This window comes from Rhinatrema bivittatum, chromosome 6 (assembly GCF_901001135.1).
Source record: "Rhinatrema bivittatum chromosome 6, aRhiBiv1.1, whole genome shotgun sequence".
NCBI classification, from domain to species: domain Eukaryota; kingdom Metazoa; phylum Chordata; class Amphibia; order Gymnophiona; family Rhinatrematidae; genus Rhinatrema; species Rhinatrema bivittatum.
In genome coordinates this window covers 150,941,936-150,959,896 of record NC_042620.1, presented here as the reverse complement: position 1 = coordinate 150,959,896, position 17,961 = coordinate 150,941,936, and the positions used below count along the sequence as shown (strand labels likewise).

Genomic DNA, 17,961 nt, shown 5'->3' with positions numbered 1-17,961 from the left:
CTCCAGAGAAACAACGACTTCCTCTTTCCTTGTTCCTCTTTCTAAATTGTCTATATTATCTTTGTATTGCTGTCAATAAATTTGCCTTTTAGATCATAAAGCTGTCTGAAGGTGCTATCCGAATACCAGCAGAAAACAAGGGGAAGCAACCAAACATGTTATTAATCACTGTATTAAAACATTCTCGATAATGGGATTACCCTCTGTTCTGAAAACTGATAATGGCTCTGCTTACAGCAGCCATTCCTTTGCTGACTTTTGCCAACAATGGAACATTAAGCATATATTTGGCATTCCCTACAACTCCACCGGACAGGCTATTGTGGAGCGAGCCAACCACACCCTTAAGACAGCCCTTGACAAACACAAACAAAAGGCAGGGAATGCCCCTGGACTTCCCCCTAAACAAGACTGGCTGAACAAAGTATTGTTTACTTTGAATCATCTAAACATATCAAATTCAAATCAGACCACAGCCGTGGATAATCATTATGGGACTAGGGTTAGTCACCCACAGCCGTCAGTCTTGTATAGAATGTTACCTAACCCTGTCTGGCATGGTCCCGTTCCCTTGTTAACATGGAGACGGGGATATGCTGCTGTGATTGCCCTCACAGGTCCACTTTGGGTCCCGAGCTGCTATGTAAAGCCGTGGAAAGATGGCATGGCATCAAGGTCTACAGAACCCGATCCCAAACTTCTCCCTGAGCCTCCACAACAATCAGAAGGACTGAGACTGAGCTCCCCGCAACAAGCAACACCAGATGACCTGGGGACAAATCAAAGCGTTATCCAGCCAATCTACACAGCTTTTGGAACAGCAAGGACTTGAAAAAAAACTCCAGAGAACTTTTTGCTTGCTGCATTCTCTTGCTTGAATGCCAATTCATTGACAATTGTGATGTGCATCTTCTTATCTTGCATTCTCCCTCCTGCCATGGCGATTTCTGAACAAGGACTATGGCGGAACAACATGTACATCACCGATACACAAAACTCATCGCACCTGTTGAATTGAACAGACTGTTAGATCTGCATGCACATGCCGACCCATACCTGCGGAGGACTACTGATGCATGCCATACCATTCAATCTTACAAGATGGACAACTCACCCTTTTCAGAGAGGAGTTTTCATTAACTCTCCAGTTGAGAATACCATACTACACATCAGTAGCCGCATTCAAGAGACTGCTGCACTTTGTTGGGAATATGATCCAGACAATGGTAAAGGGGTACAGGGTAAAGGGGTTCAGGTGGGGAAATATTTGCAGGTGGGGAAATATCCATATTGCAACTGCACCATTACATTACAAGAAACCATGAACAGAACATATTATAACGCAAGCACATACAAGCAAAATATCACTGAACACTTGCATAATTTTAGCAAAGCTATGTGCAATTGGCTGATCTCCGGATGTTCAATGGGAAGACGAGAAAATTGTGAAAAAGGAGATCACATAGCATATGAATTTTACCTTTGTGGTTATGCAGCCCAAATGATACAACAAATTAAAAATACCAATGACATGCCCACTAACCAGTTGTGGAACATTTGGATGCTATGCGGGCGTACAGCATATATGCGCATCCCACCCAGGTGGACAGGCTGATGCACTCTAGGCTATGTCATCCCTTCCTTTTACACCGTCCCCACACTACCCAAAGCCAGACTTCGAAACAAAAGAGAGATGATCACAAATCCCATGGGAAGGGGATCAGGAACTATGGTGTATAGAGGCCTGCTCCCCCCATTAGGCACAGCTTTGAATTACAGAGATCTGCTTACCCTTGCCAACTGGACAACTGCCCTGTTTAATCAGACAGTCCTCTCGTTAAAACTACTCACAGCGGAAGTCTCTCAAATGAGAGAAGTGGTATTACAAAACCGCTATGCTATAGACACCATCTTGGCTGCTAAAGGCGGTGTTTGTGCATTAATTGGATCTCATTGCTGTGTATACATATCAGATTATAAAGCAAATCTCACACATACCATAGAGCAGATGGAAACCATGGTTGCTGATGAACCACTTTCAGACAAAACACCAATTTCTCCCTGGGACTGGCTATGGTCCTGGCTTCCTGATATTTCTGGTCTCAAAAAGGTGATTCCTATTATAATAATTGTAATTGTCTTACTTATTTGCCTGTGCTGCTGCATTCAGTGCATACCCAATCTCATATCCATACTGAAACCCCGCTTTCAGCCTGGATATTTTGTATGCTGCTTAAATTAAAACAGAAAGGAGGAGATGTAGGGAATCAGCTGATGCAGTGGCTGGCAAACCATGCTGACTCAGCGATTTCAACACATCTTCACTTCCTTATCTCTGACCTTTGCACTGAGCGCAGCAAGATTAGCACATCTTAAAGCTCTAGCTTATAATTAACCCCCACTGCCTAAGGACAGGATGCCTGTCTGCCACGTACACAGCTGCAGGCAAAAGACAGACACATATATGGTATAGGCTTCAGCAGCCAATGAAATGATCTGTATGCACATCCTGAGCCAATGATCTAATCTGTATGCTATGAATGTATGTACAATAAAAGGAGGCTCCCGAGGGTGTTCGGGAGTCTCGCCGAGCCTTGGCCACGAATCCTGCCTGATGTGTCTTCATTGCCATAACAATGCACACCCTGCATCAATTTACAATTTGCTGCTATTTTACTCATTTTTTAAATTCTTCAATGTGTCTCTCTCACCAATCAGAAGGCTCATTCCTCTTTCAACAATAAAGACAGAGCATAGCAGGCTTCTGTTTCTTTAAAAAAAAAAAAAGTGTATTTTATTATTTTTAGGGTTTTACTGCATTCATGCCAACATCCAATGATGATTACAGTCTGACATCAAGTCTCTGACATGTTGAAAAGAGGCACTCGAGTTATGGGGTGATTTTCTAGCTGTTAGTGCTGTTTTCTTACGGGCGGATTTTAAAAGCCCTGCTCGCGTAAATCCGGGCGGATTTACGCGAGCAGGGCCTTGCACACCGGTGCGCCTATTTTGCATAGGTCGCTGGCACGTGCAGAGCCCCGGGACGTGCGTAGGTCCCAGGGTTTTTTGAAGGGGGCGTGTCAGGGGTGGGATTGGATGATGCAGCGTTTCGGGGCGGGACGTGGCGTTTCGGGGGCAGGACCGGGGGCGTGGTGCCAGCCCGGGGGCGTGGTCCAGGCCTCTGGACCAGCCCCTGGGTCGGAAGACGGCGCGCCAGCAGTCCGCTGGCGCACGTAGATTTACGTCTGCTTCTCGCAGGCGTAAATCTAGGGACAAAGATAAGGTGGGGGTTTAGATAGGGCCGGGGGGGTCGGTTAGGTAGGGGAAGGGAGGGGAAGGTGAGGGGAGGGCGAAAGAAAGTTCCCTCCGAGGCCGCTCCGATTTCGGAGCGGCCTCGGAGGGAACGGAGGCAGGCTGCGCGGCTCGGCGCGCACAGGCTGCCCAAAATCGGCAGCCTTGCGCACACCGATCCAGGATTTTAGAGGATACGTGCGGCTATGTGCGTATCTTATAAAATCCAGCGTACTTTTGTTTGCGCCTGCTGCGCAAACAAAAATATGCGATCGCGCTTTTTTTAAAAATCTACCCCTTAGTATATAGGATTTCTGAACTGTCTTAATCATTTACAGTATAATTTCTCTGGGCTCATTTTCCACACAAATAAATGCCATACATCACTAGAATTCTATGAATCTCAGCTTTCCAGTGATATAAATTATTTGATAGTATGGTGGATGATTTACAAGATACATCACTTAACATACAACTATTTCCAAAGTAGAGTTCAAATCAGAAGGAACACAAAAGGTTATAGCATCCCCTCAGATGCACCACTGAACCTGTCAAAAGATGATAATGTACAAAAAAATCCTCAAAATATCAAAACCTAAGGAGAAAACAATTTATTGTTTCCATTGATTTTTCAGGCAGTTGGCTTTCCAAATGGTACTGCAAGTTACAGGAACTCTATTCATCTTGATTTGTATTACTTTAACTAATAGGCATGTTAATATTATTTTTGTTCTATATAATATTCACCTGCCTTGGGCTTCTGGGGAGAAGCGGGATAAAAATGTGAGCAAATAAATATTAGCATTAAGTAAGAGAAGACACACATTATACAGTTCAACACATTTTGCTGGAAGGTCATGTGATCTGGTTTGACCAGTCAGGATGCCCCATTGTTCATACCATTTCATGACTTAAAATACATAGGGGTTTTATTTTATTTTCCACAGGAATTTATCAGTATTTATTACAAAGAAAAAATGGAAGAACATAACTGGAAAAAACAATTAATTTTTTTCACTGATTTTCTCCCATTTTTGTTTGTATTAAAAAATAAAAATATATAATAGCAATTGAAAATGAAAGTTCTTAAAAATATATTATAGGCATCTATGAGATTTTGAATCCATCATTGTTCAAAATCTTAGTATTACAACTATGACCTAGATTTATCAAAATGCTATAAATATAGTAGAAATAGTACCCGCAATATAAAAGGGTGCATAGTTAGGCTAATTACCCTGCTCCCACATCGCATAGGTAATTTCTGCAAGATGCGATAAATGTATCACACCTGCATTATTTTTCACTTCATATGCTGATTAACACCCTGCAGGGGGGCATTACAGCAAAAGGATTTTATTGCACATGAGAGAGAAAGAGAGAGAGAGAGAGATTAAGAGCACCTCTACATAGGAATTACTATGTCACACTCTATACCACTGTAATAGTGAGCACTTTTAACTCGATATGGGGTTGGGGGGGGGGGGGTTATATACACAGCAGGAGGTATGAACAGTAAAGTTGACATCACTGAAGATTTTCTGCTGTTTGAATCATGAAAGATACAAGAGGAGTTAATTTGTACAATGCACTCTCTACCTAGTTTGATGCACACTCTAACAAGCTGTTTAAAGCTAGGTAGAGAGTGCATTGTACAAATCAACTCCTCTTGTACCTTTCATCAATTCAAAGGACAGAAAACCTTCAGTGATGCCAACTTTGCTATTCGTACCTCCTACTCTGTATGTAACCCCTCCCCCCCAAATCTACCCCAACCACCCAAACCCCCACACTGAGTTAAAAGTGCTCCCTCTTACAATAGTATAAATAGAAAATGACATTTATTTCTATATAGTGTCTGTCTGTCTGTCTTTTTATACAATAGGTTTCCCTTATAATATGGTAAAATTAGTAATGTTTAAGAAATGTGATTTCTTACTCTAAACGATGTTCTGGAATTTCTATCTCCTTCTCCTCTTCTTTTTCCCTGGGGTCTTTTAAAACAAAGTCAACTAAAAAAAAAATGTTTAAGGTAAAACTGAAATTATTCATTCAAAATTAAAGTACAGCAGTAAAAACAGTTAAAAAATAATAATGCAAACTTTGCAAAACTAAATTTTTTGTTATTACATGCAAGTTCTTAGTTAAAAAAAAAATTACTAAAGCTACTTTCCTCATTGCATAAGCATGTGAAAGATAGATTTGTTGACGTCGATATTCAGAAACCAGACAGCTGAATAAGTAGGATTTATATGGCTATCTAGCAGCCACTGAAAATTTAGTTATATTCAGCAGCGGATAGATAGCTGGATAAGTCATTTATCCAGCTAAGTAGATATATTCTGCCTTAGAAGGCTTATTCACCTAAAGTAAGTTACCACTTCACAATTGCAGCATACCCTACAATGAGTGAGAGAGAGAGAGAGAGACTGACTATCTATAGGAGGGCTACCTGATAGGTTGAGGTGAGGTGTTAGTGGTGGTTTTGGGTTTAGGACCAGTTTCACATGTTGAGTTAGATGTACGAACAGCACAGTACATCTTAGTGAAGATTTGACGTCATCTGGAGTGAGAAAAATCTCAAAAAGTTGAAATGCCTACTATGTTCTCTCACCCTAGCTTGATGGACTCTATAACAGGGTACCATCAAGCTAGGGTGAGGGAACAGTTATTAAACAACTGTCTCAACTGTTTATTTTTGGTGATCAATTTTATCATCAAATTCATGGCATCCCTATGGGGGTCATCTTTGGTGCCATCAGTGGCCAACTTATATGTGGCTAATTTTGAGCAGAGCAACATTTATCCATTTCATTGGTGGCAGAAGATACTCAAATGGTATCAATACATAGACAATATTTTTTTATGATTTGGACTTCATCTGACATGGAATTATCAACTTTTATTGCATGAATTAAATCCTTAGATGAACATCTTCAATTTACCTATCAATGTGATAAAATGTATATTGCTTATTTGGCCATGATGGTTCAAATGCAGGGGCAAACTATTACAACAACAGTCTACCCCAAACCTACTGATAAAAATACTTTTTTAAGGTATCATAGTCTTCATGCCTTATCTTTTAAAAGAGGACTCCCAGTCAATTTGGTTATTCTTCAGATCGAGTTGGACAGATAAGCGCAATCAAGATAGATTTAGTAAAACTGTTTGTTTCACTTTCTCATCTAACGATAGTTCTAGTGGCTTAGATGAACTAGATGAGAGGCAAGCAAATTCCACTGATGTTGGACCTTAACAAAAATAACGATTCAGGACGAAATTGAATTAGCAAAAACTACAATTGCTTCCATCACTGAACCAGATCAATTTTCTGTACAATTAAAATCTACTGAAGAGATGATTGACAAATTCCGAGCTGATCTATTGAAGTTCAAATTAGAAAAGTTAAATAGAGATGAACGCGACTATAATAAAGGGTATGTTTACCCCTGGATGGTCAGTAATGATGGTCAAAAGTCTGGCAGACATGTCACTTTTGACTCTAGTGGTGACGATTCATCTGGTGATGACGATCAGCGTAGTCGTTTTCGACGAAATGATAATGTTTCTTCATCGAAACCAGCCCGTTTTTTAGGAAAGAATGTGCGAGGTTCTCGCCGTCCATTCACCAATCGATATTATCGACATCCACCACCTACCAATCAAGACCAATCCGAAACATCCACGCGTGTCACACGGTCGCAGTTCAACAAGAATCAATAGTCTTGAATCTCTCTTCAACAGCTCTTACATCTGTTCAACAATCAGTTTTGGAACGGGGGCTCTCATTTGTACCTACCCCCTGAACTGACTCCTTCTCTTTGCAAGTAGCATTTTTTCGTTTTGTCCGAACCTTAAAACTGCGATTATTTTTTGACTCACAACCATCTACTGTGGATTCTTCTATTATTGCAAATCCCTCAACGTGGATTCCTCCTGGACCTGAAGATCCTGGACTAAAGATATTTTATTAATTAATATCTAAAGAGATTTCAGCTTTAAATAACGACTCTGATTTCAAGTCCAGGTCTTTCTCCAATTTGACCCGTGTTGAAAGAAATGCCATAGAAGAGTTACGTGCTGACAGTAATCTAATTATAAAACCAGCCGACAAATGTGGAAAAATTGTTTTACAAGATCGAAGTGCTTATGAACGTGAGATCCTCCGTCAACTACAAGATACTCATTTTTATAAGCCTCTAGACCAAGATCCAACCACACGATTACAAGTTACCATTATGAAACTAGTTGATTCTGGTACTAAGTCTGGTTTTTTAACAGCCAAAGAAGCTAAGTTTTTGATTAAATCTCATCCATGGGTACCAGTTTTTTATACATTGCCCAAGATACACAAGAATTTAGAATGTCCAACTGGCCGTCCTATAGTTTCAGGATGTGGATCCCTTTTAGAACCGCTATCGAGATTTATAGATAAATTTCTGGCACCTTTTATCCCTCAAATGTCTACTTTCATTTGAGATTCCTCAGATATGGTCCTATTTTTGGAACAGCTTACCATTGATACTACTGATTTAAAATTGGCCACTTTGGATGTAGAAGCTCTCTACACTTCCATTCCGCAGGATGAAACACTCAAAATTGCTGAGACTTATTTTGATCGCCGGCCATGTCCTCATCGTGTTCCCAGCTATTTTTTGTTACATCTTCTTGAGATTGCCTTGAAAGAAAATTTTTTTGCATTTGATCATCATTTTTATCAACAGATTCACGGGACTGCCATGGGCGCGACTATGGCCCCCGATTTAGCAAATCTGTATATGGACACTTTTGAAGATCATTGACTAACTCAGAACCCCTTTTCCAGTCAACTGGTGATATGGAAACGTTATATTGATGACGTTTTTTTAGTATGGAGAGGCTCTTATGACAGTTTTACATCATTTTTGAATTGGCTCAATACTTGTGATACTCATTTAAAATTTACATCAGAGATCAATGATTCCTCCATATCCTTTTTGGACATTTGGATCACCCTCACTGGGGAGGGTTTCATGACCTCTATATTTCGAAAATCAGTATGCTCCAATACCTATCTTCACTTTCAAAGTGCTCATCCTAGGACTTTCAAAGCTAATTTACCAATTAGTCAATTTATACGATTACGAAGGCTATGCACCACTGCTGCTGATTTCGGGATACATGCAAAAGGTCTTTTTGAACGTTTTTTACAACGCGGGTATCCACGCTCATGCATTCGAAAAGCTTATTTACGTGCCAAGTTTGCACATCGTGAGTAGTTGTTTCTTCCCACTGCCTCTGATAACAATCCTTCTCTGTATACCTGTGTTTTACCATTTTCTCCCCAGGTATATAAGATCCGACAAGCCATTTATGATAATTGGCATGTGTTACAGTTGCATAGGGTATTTCAATCTCCCCCTCGAATTACATTCTCTAGGGCATCCAATTTGAAAAACATGTTGGTACATTCTGATTTTGTCACTAACGACAACAGTAATGCTGTTATTGGTTCTCATCAACCTTGTAACAATTGCTCTGTCTGCCCGATGTCCATGTCAGTGACTAAGAGTATCATTTTAAAATCAGGTTACACAATTTTTTTGAAATATACAACTTCATGCACGTCTACAATGGTGGTTTATTTAATCCGCTGTCCATGTGGCCTACTGTATGTCAGCAAAACCAAGTGCCTTCTTAAAACGCGGATGATTGAACATCGATCTAATATAAAAAATTCCAGCATTGATGAGCCTTTGGTTGCACACTTTTTGGCTCATAATTATGTATTTAGCGATCTTACCTTTTGTGCCATTGATCATATACCAATACATTGGCGTGAGGGAAATCGTGAAGTACAGCTTCTAAAATCAGAACAACGATGGATTTATCGCCTGGGGACAGTGAATCCGGCAGGATTAAATATAGATCTTGATTTACATACATTTTTGGGATAACAATTTATATTTTCAATCTTTGGTTTTTCAATAACATGTCATTTTTCCTATGATATAGTGCTTGTTTTGTATGTTATGACATCAATTAACCAATGATCTTTCTGATTTGCATTTCAAAAACGTCATCGTATGACATCACAGCTGTTGAATATTTAAGACGCCGACGTCAGCCTCGTTTCCTCCTTGCAATGCAGAAGAACTTCTGAGACTTTGTGTCCATTTTGAACTGGTAGCCTATGGCGGTCAGATAAGTCTTGCTTTTTATTTTCATTGTGAGAATAGTTTGCTAAGACTGTTTCTTTTATTTTAGGCAAATACTCCTATGCTGATATTATCTAGATGCCCCTGAGGAAGCTTGTTATGCGAAACACCGGCCGTGTAGAGCTGTGTTTATACTGTGCATTGAGAGTTTGCTTATCAACTTTCCTTCTTCACATTGACAATGGAGTTGAGTGTCTATTCAAGACTGTTTTTGAAAGTCGTCTTGACTGATCTTTGATTTTTATGATATATTCAAAAATATTTAAAAATTAAAAAAAAATTGTTTTCAATTAATAAAAATAGTTTTTGCAGTGATGGTGAATGATTAGAGGTCCGGTTGGATTTTGGGTTGAAATCACGTCTGGCTTGATGACACCGTCACTATAGGCTAAAATTTAAATCTTATTCGGTTTCCCTTGTTATTGACAGTTTACCTATTGGGTTACTGTACTGACTCTTTTTGTTATAGATTTCAATTACCCCAATATTGACTGGGTAATTGTAACATCAGGACTTGCTAGAAACAAAGTTCCTGGATGTAATAAATGATTGCTTCATGGAGCAATTGGTTCAGGAACCAACAAGAGAGGGAGCTATTTTAGATTTAATTCTAAGTGGAACGCAAGATTTGGTGAGAGAAGTAACGGTGGTGGGGCCACTTGGCAACAGTGATCATAACATGATCAAATTTAAACTAATAACTGGAAGGGGGACAATAAGTAAATCTGCAGCTCTAACACTAAATTTTAAAACGGGAATCTTTGATAAAATGAGAAAAATAGTTAGAAAAAAACTGAAAGGTGCAGCTGCAAAGGTTAAAAGTGTTCAACAGGCATGGACATTGTTTAAAAATACAATCCTAGAGGCGCAGTCCATATGTATTCTGCGCATTAAGAAAGGTGGAAGGAAGGCAAAACGATTACCGTCATGGTGAAAAGGTGAGGTGAAAGAGGCTATTTTAGCCAAAAAACATCCTTCAAAAACTGGAAGAAGGATCCATCTGAAGAAAATAGGATAAAGCATAAGCATTGTCAAGCTAAGTGTAAAACATTGATAAGACAGGCGAAGAGAGAATTTGACATGAAATTGGCCATAGATGCAAAAACTCATAATAAAAACTTTTTTAAATATATCCAAAGCAAGAAACCTGTGAGGGAGTCGGTTGGACCATTAGATGACAGAGGGGTTAAAGGGGCTCTTAGGGAAGATAAGGCCATTGCAGAAAGACTAAATGAATTCTTTGCCTCCGTGTTTACTAATGAGGATGTTGGGGAGATACCAGTTCCGGAGATGGTTTTCAGGGGTGATGAGTCAGACGAACTGAATGAAATCACTGTGAACCTGGAAGATGTAGTAGGCCAGATTGACAAAATAAAGAATAGCAAATCACCTGGACCGAATGGTATGCATCCTAGGGTTCTGAAGGAACTAAAAAATGAAATTTCTCATCTATTAGTTAAAATTTGAAACCTATCATTAAAATTATCCATTGTACCTGAAGACTGGAGGGTGGCCAATGTAACACCAATATTTAAAAAAAGGCTCCAGGGGCGATCTGGGTAACTATAGATCAGTGAGCCTGACTTCAGTGCCGGAAAAAATAGTGGAAACTATTCTCAAGAACAAAATTGTAAAGCATATAGAAAGACATGATTTAATGGAACATAGTCAACATGGATTTACCCAAGGGAAGTCTTGCCTAACAAATCTGCTTCATTTTTTTGAAGGGGATAATAAACATGTGGATAAAGTTGAACCGGTAGATGTAGTGTATTTGGATTTTCAGAAGGCGTTTGACAAAGTCCCTCATGAGAGGCTTCTATGAAAACTAAAAAGTCATGGGATAGGAGGCGATGTCCTTTCGTGGATTACAAGCTGGTTAAAAGACAGGAAACAGTGAGTAGGATTAAATGGTCAATTTTCTCAGTGGAGTGCATCAGGGATCTGTACTTGGACCGGTGCTTTTCAATATATATATAAATGATCTGGAAAGGAATACGACGAGTGAGGTTATCAAATTTGCAGATGATACAAAATTATTCAGAGTAGTTAAATCACAAGCAGACTGTGATACATTGCAGGAGGACCTTGCAAGACTTGAAGATTGGGCATCCAAATGGCAGATGAAATTTAATGTGGACAAGTGCAAGGTGTTGCATATAGGGAAAAATAACCGTTGCTGAAGTTACACGATGTTAGGTTCCATATTAGGAGCTACCACCCAGGAAAAAGATTTAGGCATCATAGTGGATAATACTTTAAAATCGTCAGCTCAGTGTGCTGCAGCAGTCAAAAAAGCAAATAGAATATTAGGAATTATTAGGAAGGGAATGGTTAATAGAATGGAAAATGTCATAATGCCTCTATATTGCTCCATGGTGAGACCATACCTTGAATACTGTGTACAATTCTGGTCGCCGCATCTCAAAAAAGATATAGTTGCGATGGAGAAAGTACAGAGAAGGGCAACCAAAAATCCAAAATGATAAAGGGGATGGAACAGCTTCCCTATGAGGAAAGGCTGAAGAGGTTAGGGCTGTTCAGCTTGGAGAAGAAACGGCTGAGGGGGGATATGATAGAGGTCTTTAAGATCATGAGAGGTCTTGAACGAGTAGATGTGACTCGGTTATTTTCACTTTCGAATAATAGAAGGACTAGGGGGCATTCCATGAAGTTAGCAAGTAGCACATTTAAGACTAATCGGAGAAAATTCTTTTTCACTCAACGCACAATAAAGCTCTGGAATTTGTTGCCAGAGGATGTGGTTAGTGCAGTTAGTGTAGCTGGGTTCAAAAAAGGTTTGGATAAGTTCTTGGAGGAGAAGTCCATTAATGGCTATTAATCAATTTTACTTAGGGAATAGCCACTGCTATTAATTGCATCAGTAGCATGGGATCTTCTTAGTGTTTGGGTAATTGCCAGGTTCTTGTGGCCTGGTTTTGGCCTCTGTTGGAAACAGGATGCTGGGCTTGATGGACCCTTGGTCTGACCCAGCATGTCAATTTCTTATGTTCTTATGTTCTTATGTTCTTATGCATAAAGGATAATATGCAATGCCTGTAAATATCATGATGCCATTTCAATCTATTAATGTACAGGTGTACACATAATGGGGCGGATTTTAAGAGCCCTGCTCGCCTAAATCCGCCCAAATCCAGGCGGATTTAGGCGAGCAGGGCCCTGCGCGCCGGTGCGCCTATGTTCAATAGGCCTACCGGCGCACGCAGACCGCGGGACTCGCGTAAGTCCCGGGGTTTGGCGAGGGGGCGTGTCGGGGGCGTGTCGGGGGCGGGCCCGAGCCGCGCGGCGTTTAGGGGGCGTATCGGCAGCGTTTTGGGGGCGGGCCCGGGGGCGTGGTTACGGCCCGGGGCGGTCCGGGGGCATGGCCGCGCCCTCCGGACCCGCCCCCAGGTCGCGTCCCGGCGCATCATCATGCTAAGCACTCATCTGATTTGGCCCTGTAGGCATAGCATTATGTAGTCCTTTACACTGCCAGTCCCATGCATCACAGCTTTTCCACATTCACTGGGCAGTTTCTTAACCAGCACTTCCTCCCTCCATTTTTTTCCAAGCCTCTGGGCCAGGCCTTCACATCTCGGCTACAGGAAGCCTCTCCTTAATCTCTGCCAGGGAGCCTCTCTTTGCCCAGGTATTTTCAACATTAGACCCCAGAGCTTACTTCTAACTCTTAAGATGCTTCTTTGCTCAAAGCCCCTTTCCTGAATCTGGGCAGCCAAAACAACAGCAGATTTCAGCTTAGAAATGTCTGCCAAAAGGATTTTTTTTCTTCCATAGTTCCACTGAAGCAATTGGAGACAAAGCCACAAATGCTGTGACTTGCTTTACAAGTACATGGTGCTGTTCTTTGTAATTTAGCTTGTATCAGAAAGAGGAACATATTGCATTAAAAAAAAATCCACAAGAAAGCCCTGTGACCTGTAACTTACCCATTACAATAAAATTTGTATGTTAGAATAACTCACTGCTGTTTATATTTTCAAATAGCCCCTTAAAAATATCAAAATAAGAATTATGTCTGCTCTGACATAGTCCAAACATGAACTATTCCCCTGGGATGAGACATTCCTGGAAATGTTTGTGGTGCAGTTGTCCTACAGGGAGGAGAAACTCTGACCTCTATATAAAACAAACAGATGTTTACTGTCCTGCCTTGTGACAATGCTAAAATAGAGTAATAATAATTATGAATGCTAAACAGAGCTTCTGCTGCCTAGAAATTGTACCAGCTGTGGATTTTTGCCAAGCTAGAGGCAGCTGGATATCAGGATATAACGATATAAGCTTATAGTATGATTTAGGTAAGATCGGGTTCTTCCCTTATGGGTACCTTCCAAACTGATTCTTTTGGGCAAATCATCTCAGTGTATTCATTGTAACATAGTAATGGCGGCAGAAAAAGACCAAAATGGTCCATCTAGTCTGCCCAGCAAGCTTCCCAAGGTAGTAACTGCCACTCTGTGCAGGTTACCCCCATGTTTCTGTTAATAACTGCCATTCCTTGCAGGTTACCCCCAAGCGTTTTAATTTTTTTCCAGATTGGCCTATTGGGGGATCGGGCTTCCCCGGTGCGCCGGTCTAGCTGGTCACGTGGTCTCGACTCCACGGTGGCGCCAAGTGGCTGTTAGTGCAGGCTGCAAGAGACCACTATCTTCCTCAGCCCTGCCTGCCCTCCATCAAGATAGGTGGCAAGGCTGCAAAAAAGTAGGGAAGAGGCCCAGAAGCAGTAGTTTCAGTACTCCTCTCTGGAAGTGAGGCCCCGCCAGCGAAGAAAAGTGCCGGGACTCGGGCCGCTGCAAGGAAGAACCGCTGGGGGGGAAGGCCAGGCCCCACCACCCCGACAAGGAAGAAAAATGCGGGGTCTGGAGGCCGCTGCAAGGAAGAGCTGCTGGGGGGAAGGTCAGGCCCCAACAAGAAAAAAGAGTGCCGGGACTCGGGCCGCTGCAAGGAAGAGCTGCTGGGAGGAAGGGCAGGTCCCGACAAGGAAGAAGAGTGCGGGGACTGGGGCCTCTCCAAGGAAAAGCCACTGGTAAGAAGGCCAGGCCCCGGTCGTCCGTCCCCCCCCCCCCCAGCAAAAGACAACTGAGTTAAGGAAGAAGGGAAGGGACAGGATGAGGAGAGAGGAAGCGAGGTGAAGGGAGTGAGAAAGTTGAGAGAATGAGTGGAGTGAATGAGAAAGGGAAAAGAAGGCAGAAGGTATGGAATACGAGGCTTAAATGAAGAGAGGGGAGAGATGAGAGGGAAAGGTGGGAAGGAAGTGAATGTGTTGGAGGGAATATGAGAGGTGATTGGAGAGCTAGAACATAAAGAAGATGGGTGCCAGCAAGGCTCTCTCCTCCCCCCAGCAGAAAGACAACCTAAAAAGAGGAAGAATATTGGATAAGTGGGGGGGGAGGAAAGGTAAAGAAGGTGTGTGGGTGAGTAGGGAGGACAGAATTAGGCCTGGCATGGAAGAGAGGGAGGGACCTGGTAGGGGCCATCACAGCCAAAGGAAGAAGGGGCAGGGGAGAGAAGGAGGGCTGGTAGCCAAATAAATAAATTCCGTCCCACTGGTAGCAGAAGGAAGGTGAGAGAGAGATAACCCTGGTGAGGCAATATGTGTGTGTGTATAAGAGAGGAGGGAGTGCATGAGAGAGTGCAGGAGAGAGAGGGTGATAGCGCTTGAGGAAGAGCATGTACGTGAATAGGAGGGAGTGCATAAGAGAGAGAGAGCATGCATGTGATTAGGAGAGAGAGGGCGTGCATAAGAGAAAGCATGCATGTAAGAATGAGAGAGGTGCATATATGACAGAGAACATGTCCATGTTAGAGTGTGTGCCTGTGAGAGAGAGAGGAGCTAGTTTGTGGGTCTCTCCTCCCACAAGTTACACTACATACAGTGTCTGTCTTGTTGCAGTTTCCTTTTCATTTTTTTGTCTGCAGGTTTCTATTTATGCTTCATGGTCTCTTTTTTTATTCTGTATTTGGGACCATGGATTTTATAACATGTGCGTGCCGGGTAGCTTTTTTTTATGTTTTAAGGGGTGTGTGCTTATATATGTAAATTATATTGTATGTATAATTGGGTACCCATAGGCCAGTATGGAGAAAAATCTCCCGGGCCACTATTTTCCCACAATCCGCCCCTGGAGGGGGGTGTCGGGAGGGGGGCATGGTGAGGCGGGGGCTGGCAGAATTTTGAAAGGGCACTTTTGCCCTTTCAAAATTCTGCTGCCTGCCATGGTGCCCCCTAAATTGCAGCACCCTAGGCACAGGCCTTGCTCGCCTAGTGGTTCCTCCGGCCCTGCTCTGACCATGTACCTGTCTCAGTTGGACTCAATCTAGGGGACTCTCGCCACTCACTATTTTCTTGGAGAATGAACCCGGAACTGTATCATGACAAGCCTTTTCATATGTATTTAAAAGCTAAATTATCTGACTATGAGTATCAACTCCACTTCTGAGCTCTTTCAATGTTATTAAGGGAGGCAGGCAAAGCAGTAATGCATAGCCTGCTTATGTGGCATGGGTAAATAAAGTCAGAAATGCAGACATTTTAAATTTCACCAAAGTGCTGAAGGCAACTGAAACCAAGCATATAGCTGATATGATGGAACTAAATCAACTTGCTGTAAAAGTGGCTCGCTCAGCCCTAATCTACTTGTTGTTCCAAAGAGTTTCAAAATCCCTTAGGTTGTTTTTTTTTTAATATCAACTCTGTCAGTATGGTAACAAGCTAGTAAGCTCCTAGCAACTTAATCCAAATATGAGGCCCTCGATCCTGCATTTCTAGAATTAAAGATAAAGGGGGCAGATATAAACACTCTCTTGAAGATATCACAACTCATTTTCTAGAATACTACCAAGAGTTATACAAGCAGAAGGAAATAAATGAGGAGAATCAAAATGTTTTTTTACAGATTTTCATTGGCCCAATCTTTCTCAGGAGCAGGTGGACCAATTAAATATATCAATTAGTGAAGGAGAAATCTCCAGGTAGTACAAGACCTCAAACTTGGGAAAGCAGTGGGGATAGATGGCTTAGGGTCAGAGTTTTTTAAGCTCTTAAAATTCCCCATGCTTCTCCCCTTAGCCAAATTTTATAATGATATAATTTTAGGAGGTGTTATCCCAACAGCCCACTACTGGAAATGCTTGTGCAGGAAGTTGGATTACTTTGGATTTCACCTCAGCTTACCACCCCCAGAGCAATGTGCAAACTGAGCAGGTAAATCTGAGTCTCAAGGCTTTTCTATAAGCCTACGTGAACCAACGGCAGAATAATTGGGCCTCCCATAGGCCAAATTCTCCCATAATAACCATGTGAACAGTTCCACAAGATCATCACCCTTCTACATCGTGTTCGGGCACCATCCCCATATGCCCAGACCTGTTCTGATCTCTGAGTCTTGCACAGCAGCTAACTTGCTGGGACAGGAACTTCATGAACTATGGCAAAAGACACATTTTAAAAAGCATTCAGACAAAAAATGCCACCCAGCATCTCAATTTTGTCCAGAAAGCTCAGTTTGGCTCAGCACTAAAAATCTAGAAAGGAAGATGCCATCTCTGAAATTTGCACTGTGACTCGTGGGTCCATTCCCCATTGAATGACAATTGGGATCCATGGCTTGCAAGCTCAAATTACTGGCATCTTTATGTATTCATGATGTTTTCCACATCTCATTGTTGAAATCTGCTATGCTCTCTTGACCAGGCAGACTGCTCCTCCAGACCACCAAAGTTCCTATGGAAGAGAACATTCAAGTCAAGGACCAGGAGATTTTAGATTTCTGAAGAGTCTGAAGCCAGCTGCAGTATCTTATCTCCTAGAAGAACTATGGACCCGATGAGAATTCTTGGGAGATGACCTCCAAACTGCAAGCCCCCCAACTTATATCTGAATTCCACATGAGAAACCCCAGGAAACCTAAAACCAGACTACAGGAGAGGGCTTTGGATGGGGGATTCTGTTACATTTCGTGGCTCACAGGACTTCCCTGAAAGCCGCTTCACTCAACCCCATTGCTGACCAACACTGCTGGAGATATCCTGTTGAGGCAGAATGCCCGCCTTTCCTTATGTGTGCATGTGCATGCATAATATAGGCGCTGCTCAATGTTTCCCACAGCAGGAAACATTGAGCAGCATCTCATGATGATATCAGCCAGACCGGGCTATTGAAGCAAGGGCCCTGCAGCATTCATTTGCCTCAGTAACAGGTCTCCTGCCTTGCAGTACAATTTTCTTACATGTTCCTGGTTCCTCTTCTGTGTTCCTGAATCCAGTCTTGTACTCCAGCCTTGCCTCATCCAGCCTTTTCTTCTCCATCCTCCCTTGCCCAGCCTTGCTTTGTGCTATCCATCTTATCCAGTGTCTTCAGTGTCTTTGTCCACCTTGGATTGACTCTACAGATCTTGAGCTCTTGCCTGGACCTGACCATGAATGCCTGCAGTCTGGACCTGCCCCCTTG

At 42.1% G+C, this 17,961-nt stretch overlaps 1 protein-coding gene across 1 annotated transcript in view; it reads right to left on the bottom strand.

Annotated features, from left to right (window-relative positions):
• The window catches only part of DNAH7 (dynein axonemal heavy chain 7), a 724,465-nt gene that overhangs the window by 652,092 nt on the left and 54,412 nt on the right, over positions 1–17,961 (bottom strand). The window contains 1 exon segment of the mRNA XM_029606081.1: positions 5,231–5,303. Within this exon segment, the coding sequence (XP_029461941.1) occupies positions 5,231–5,303 (73 nt within the window).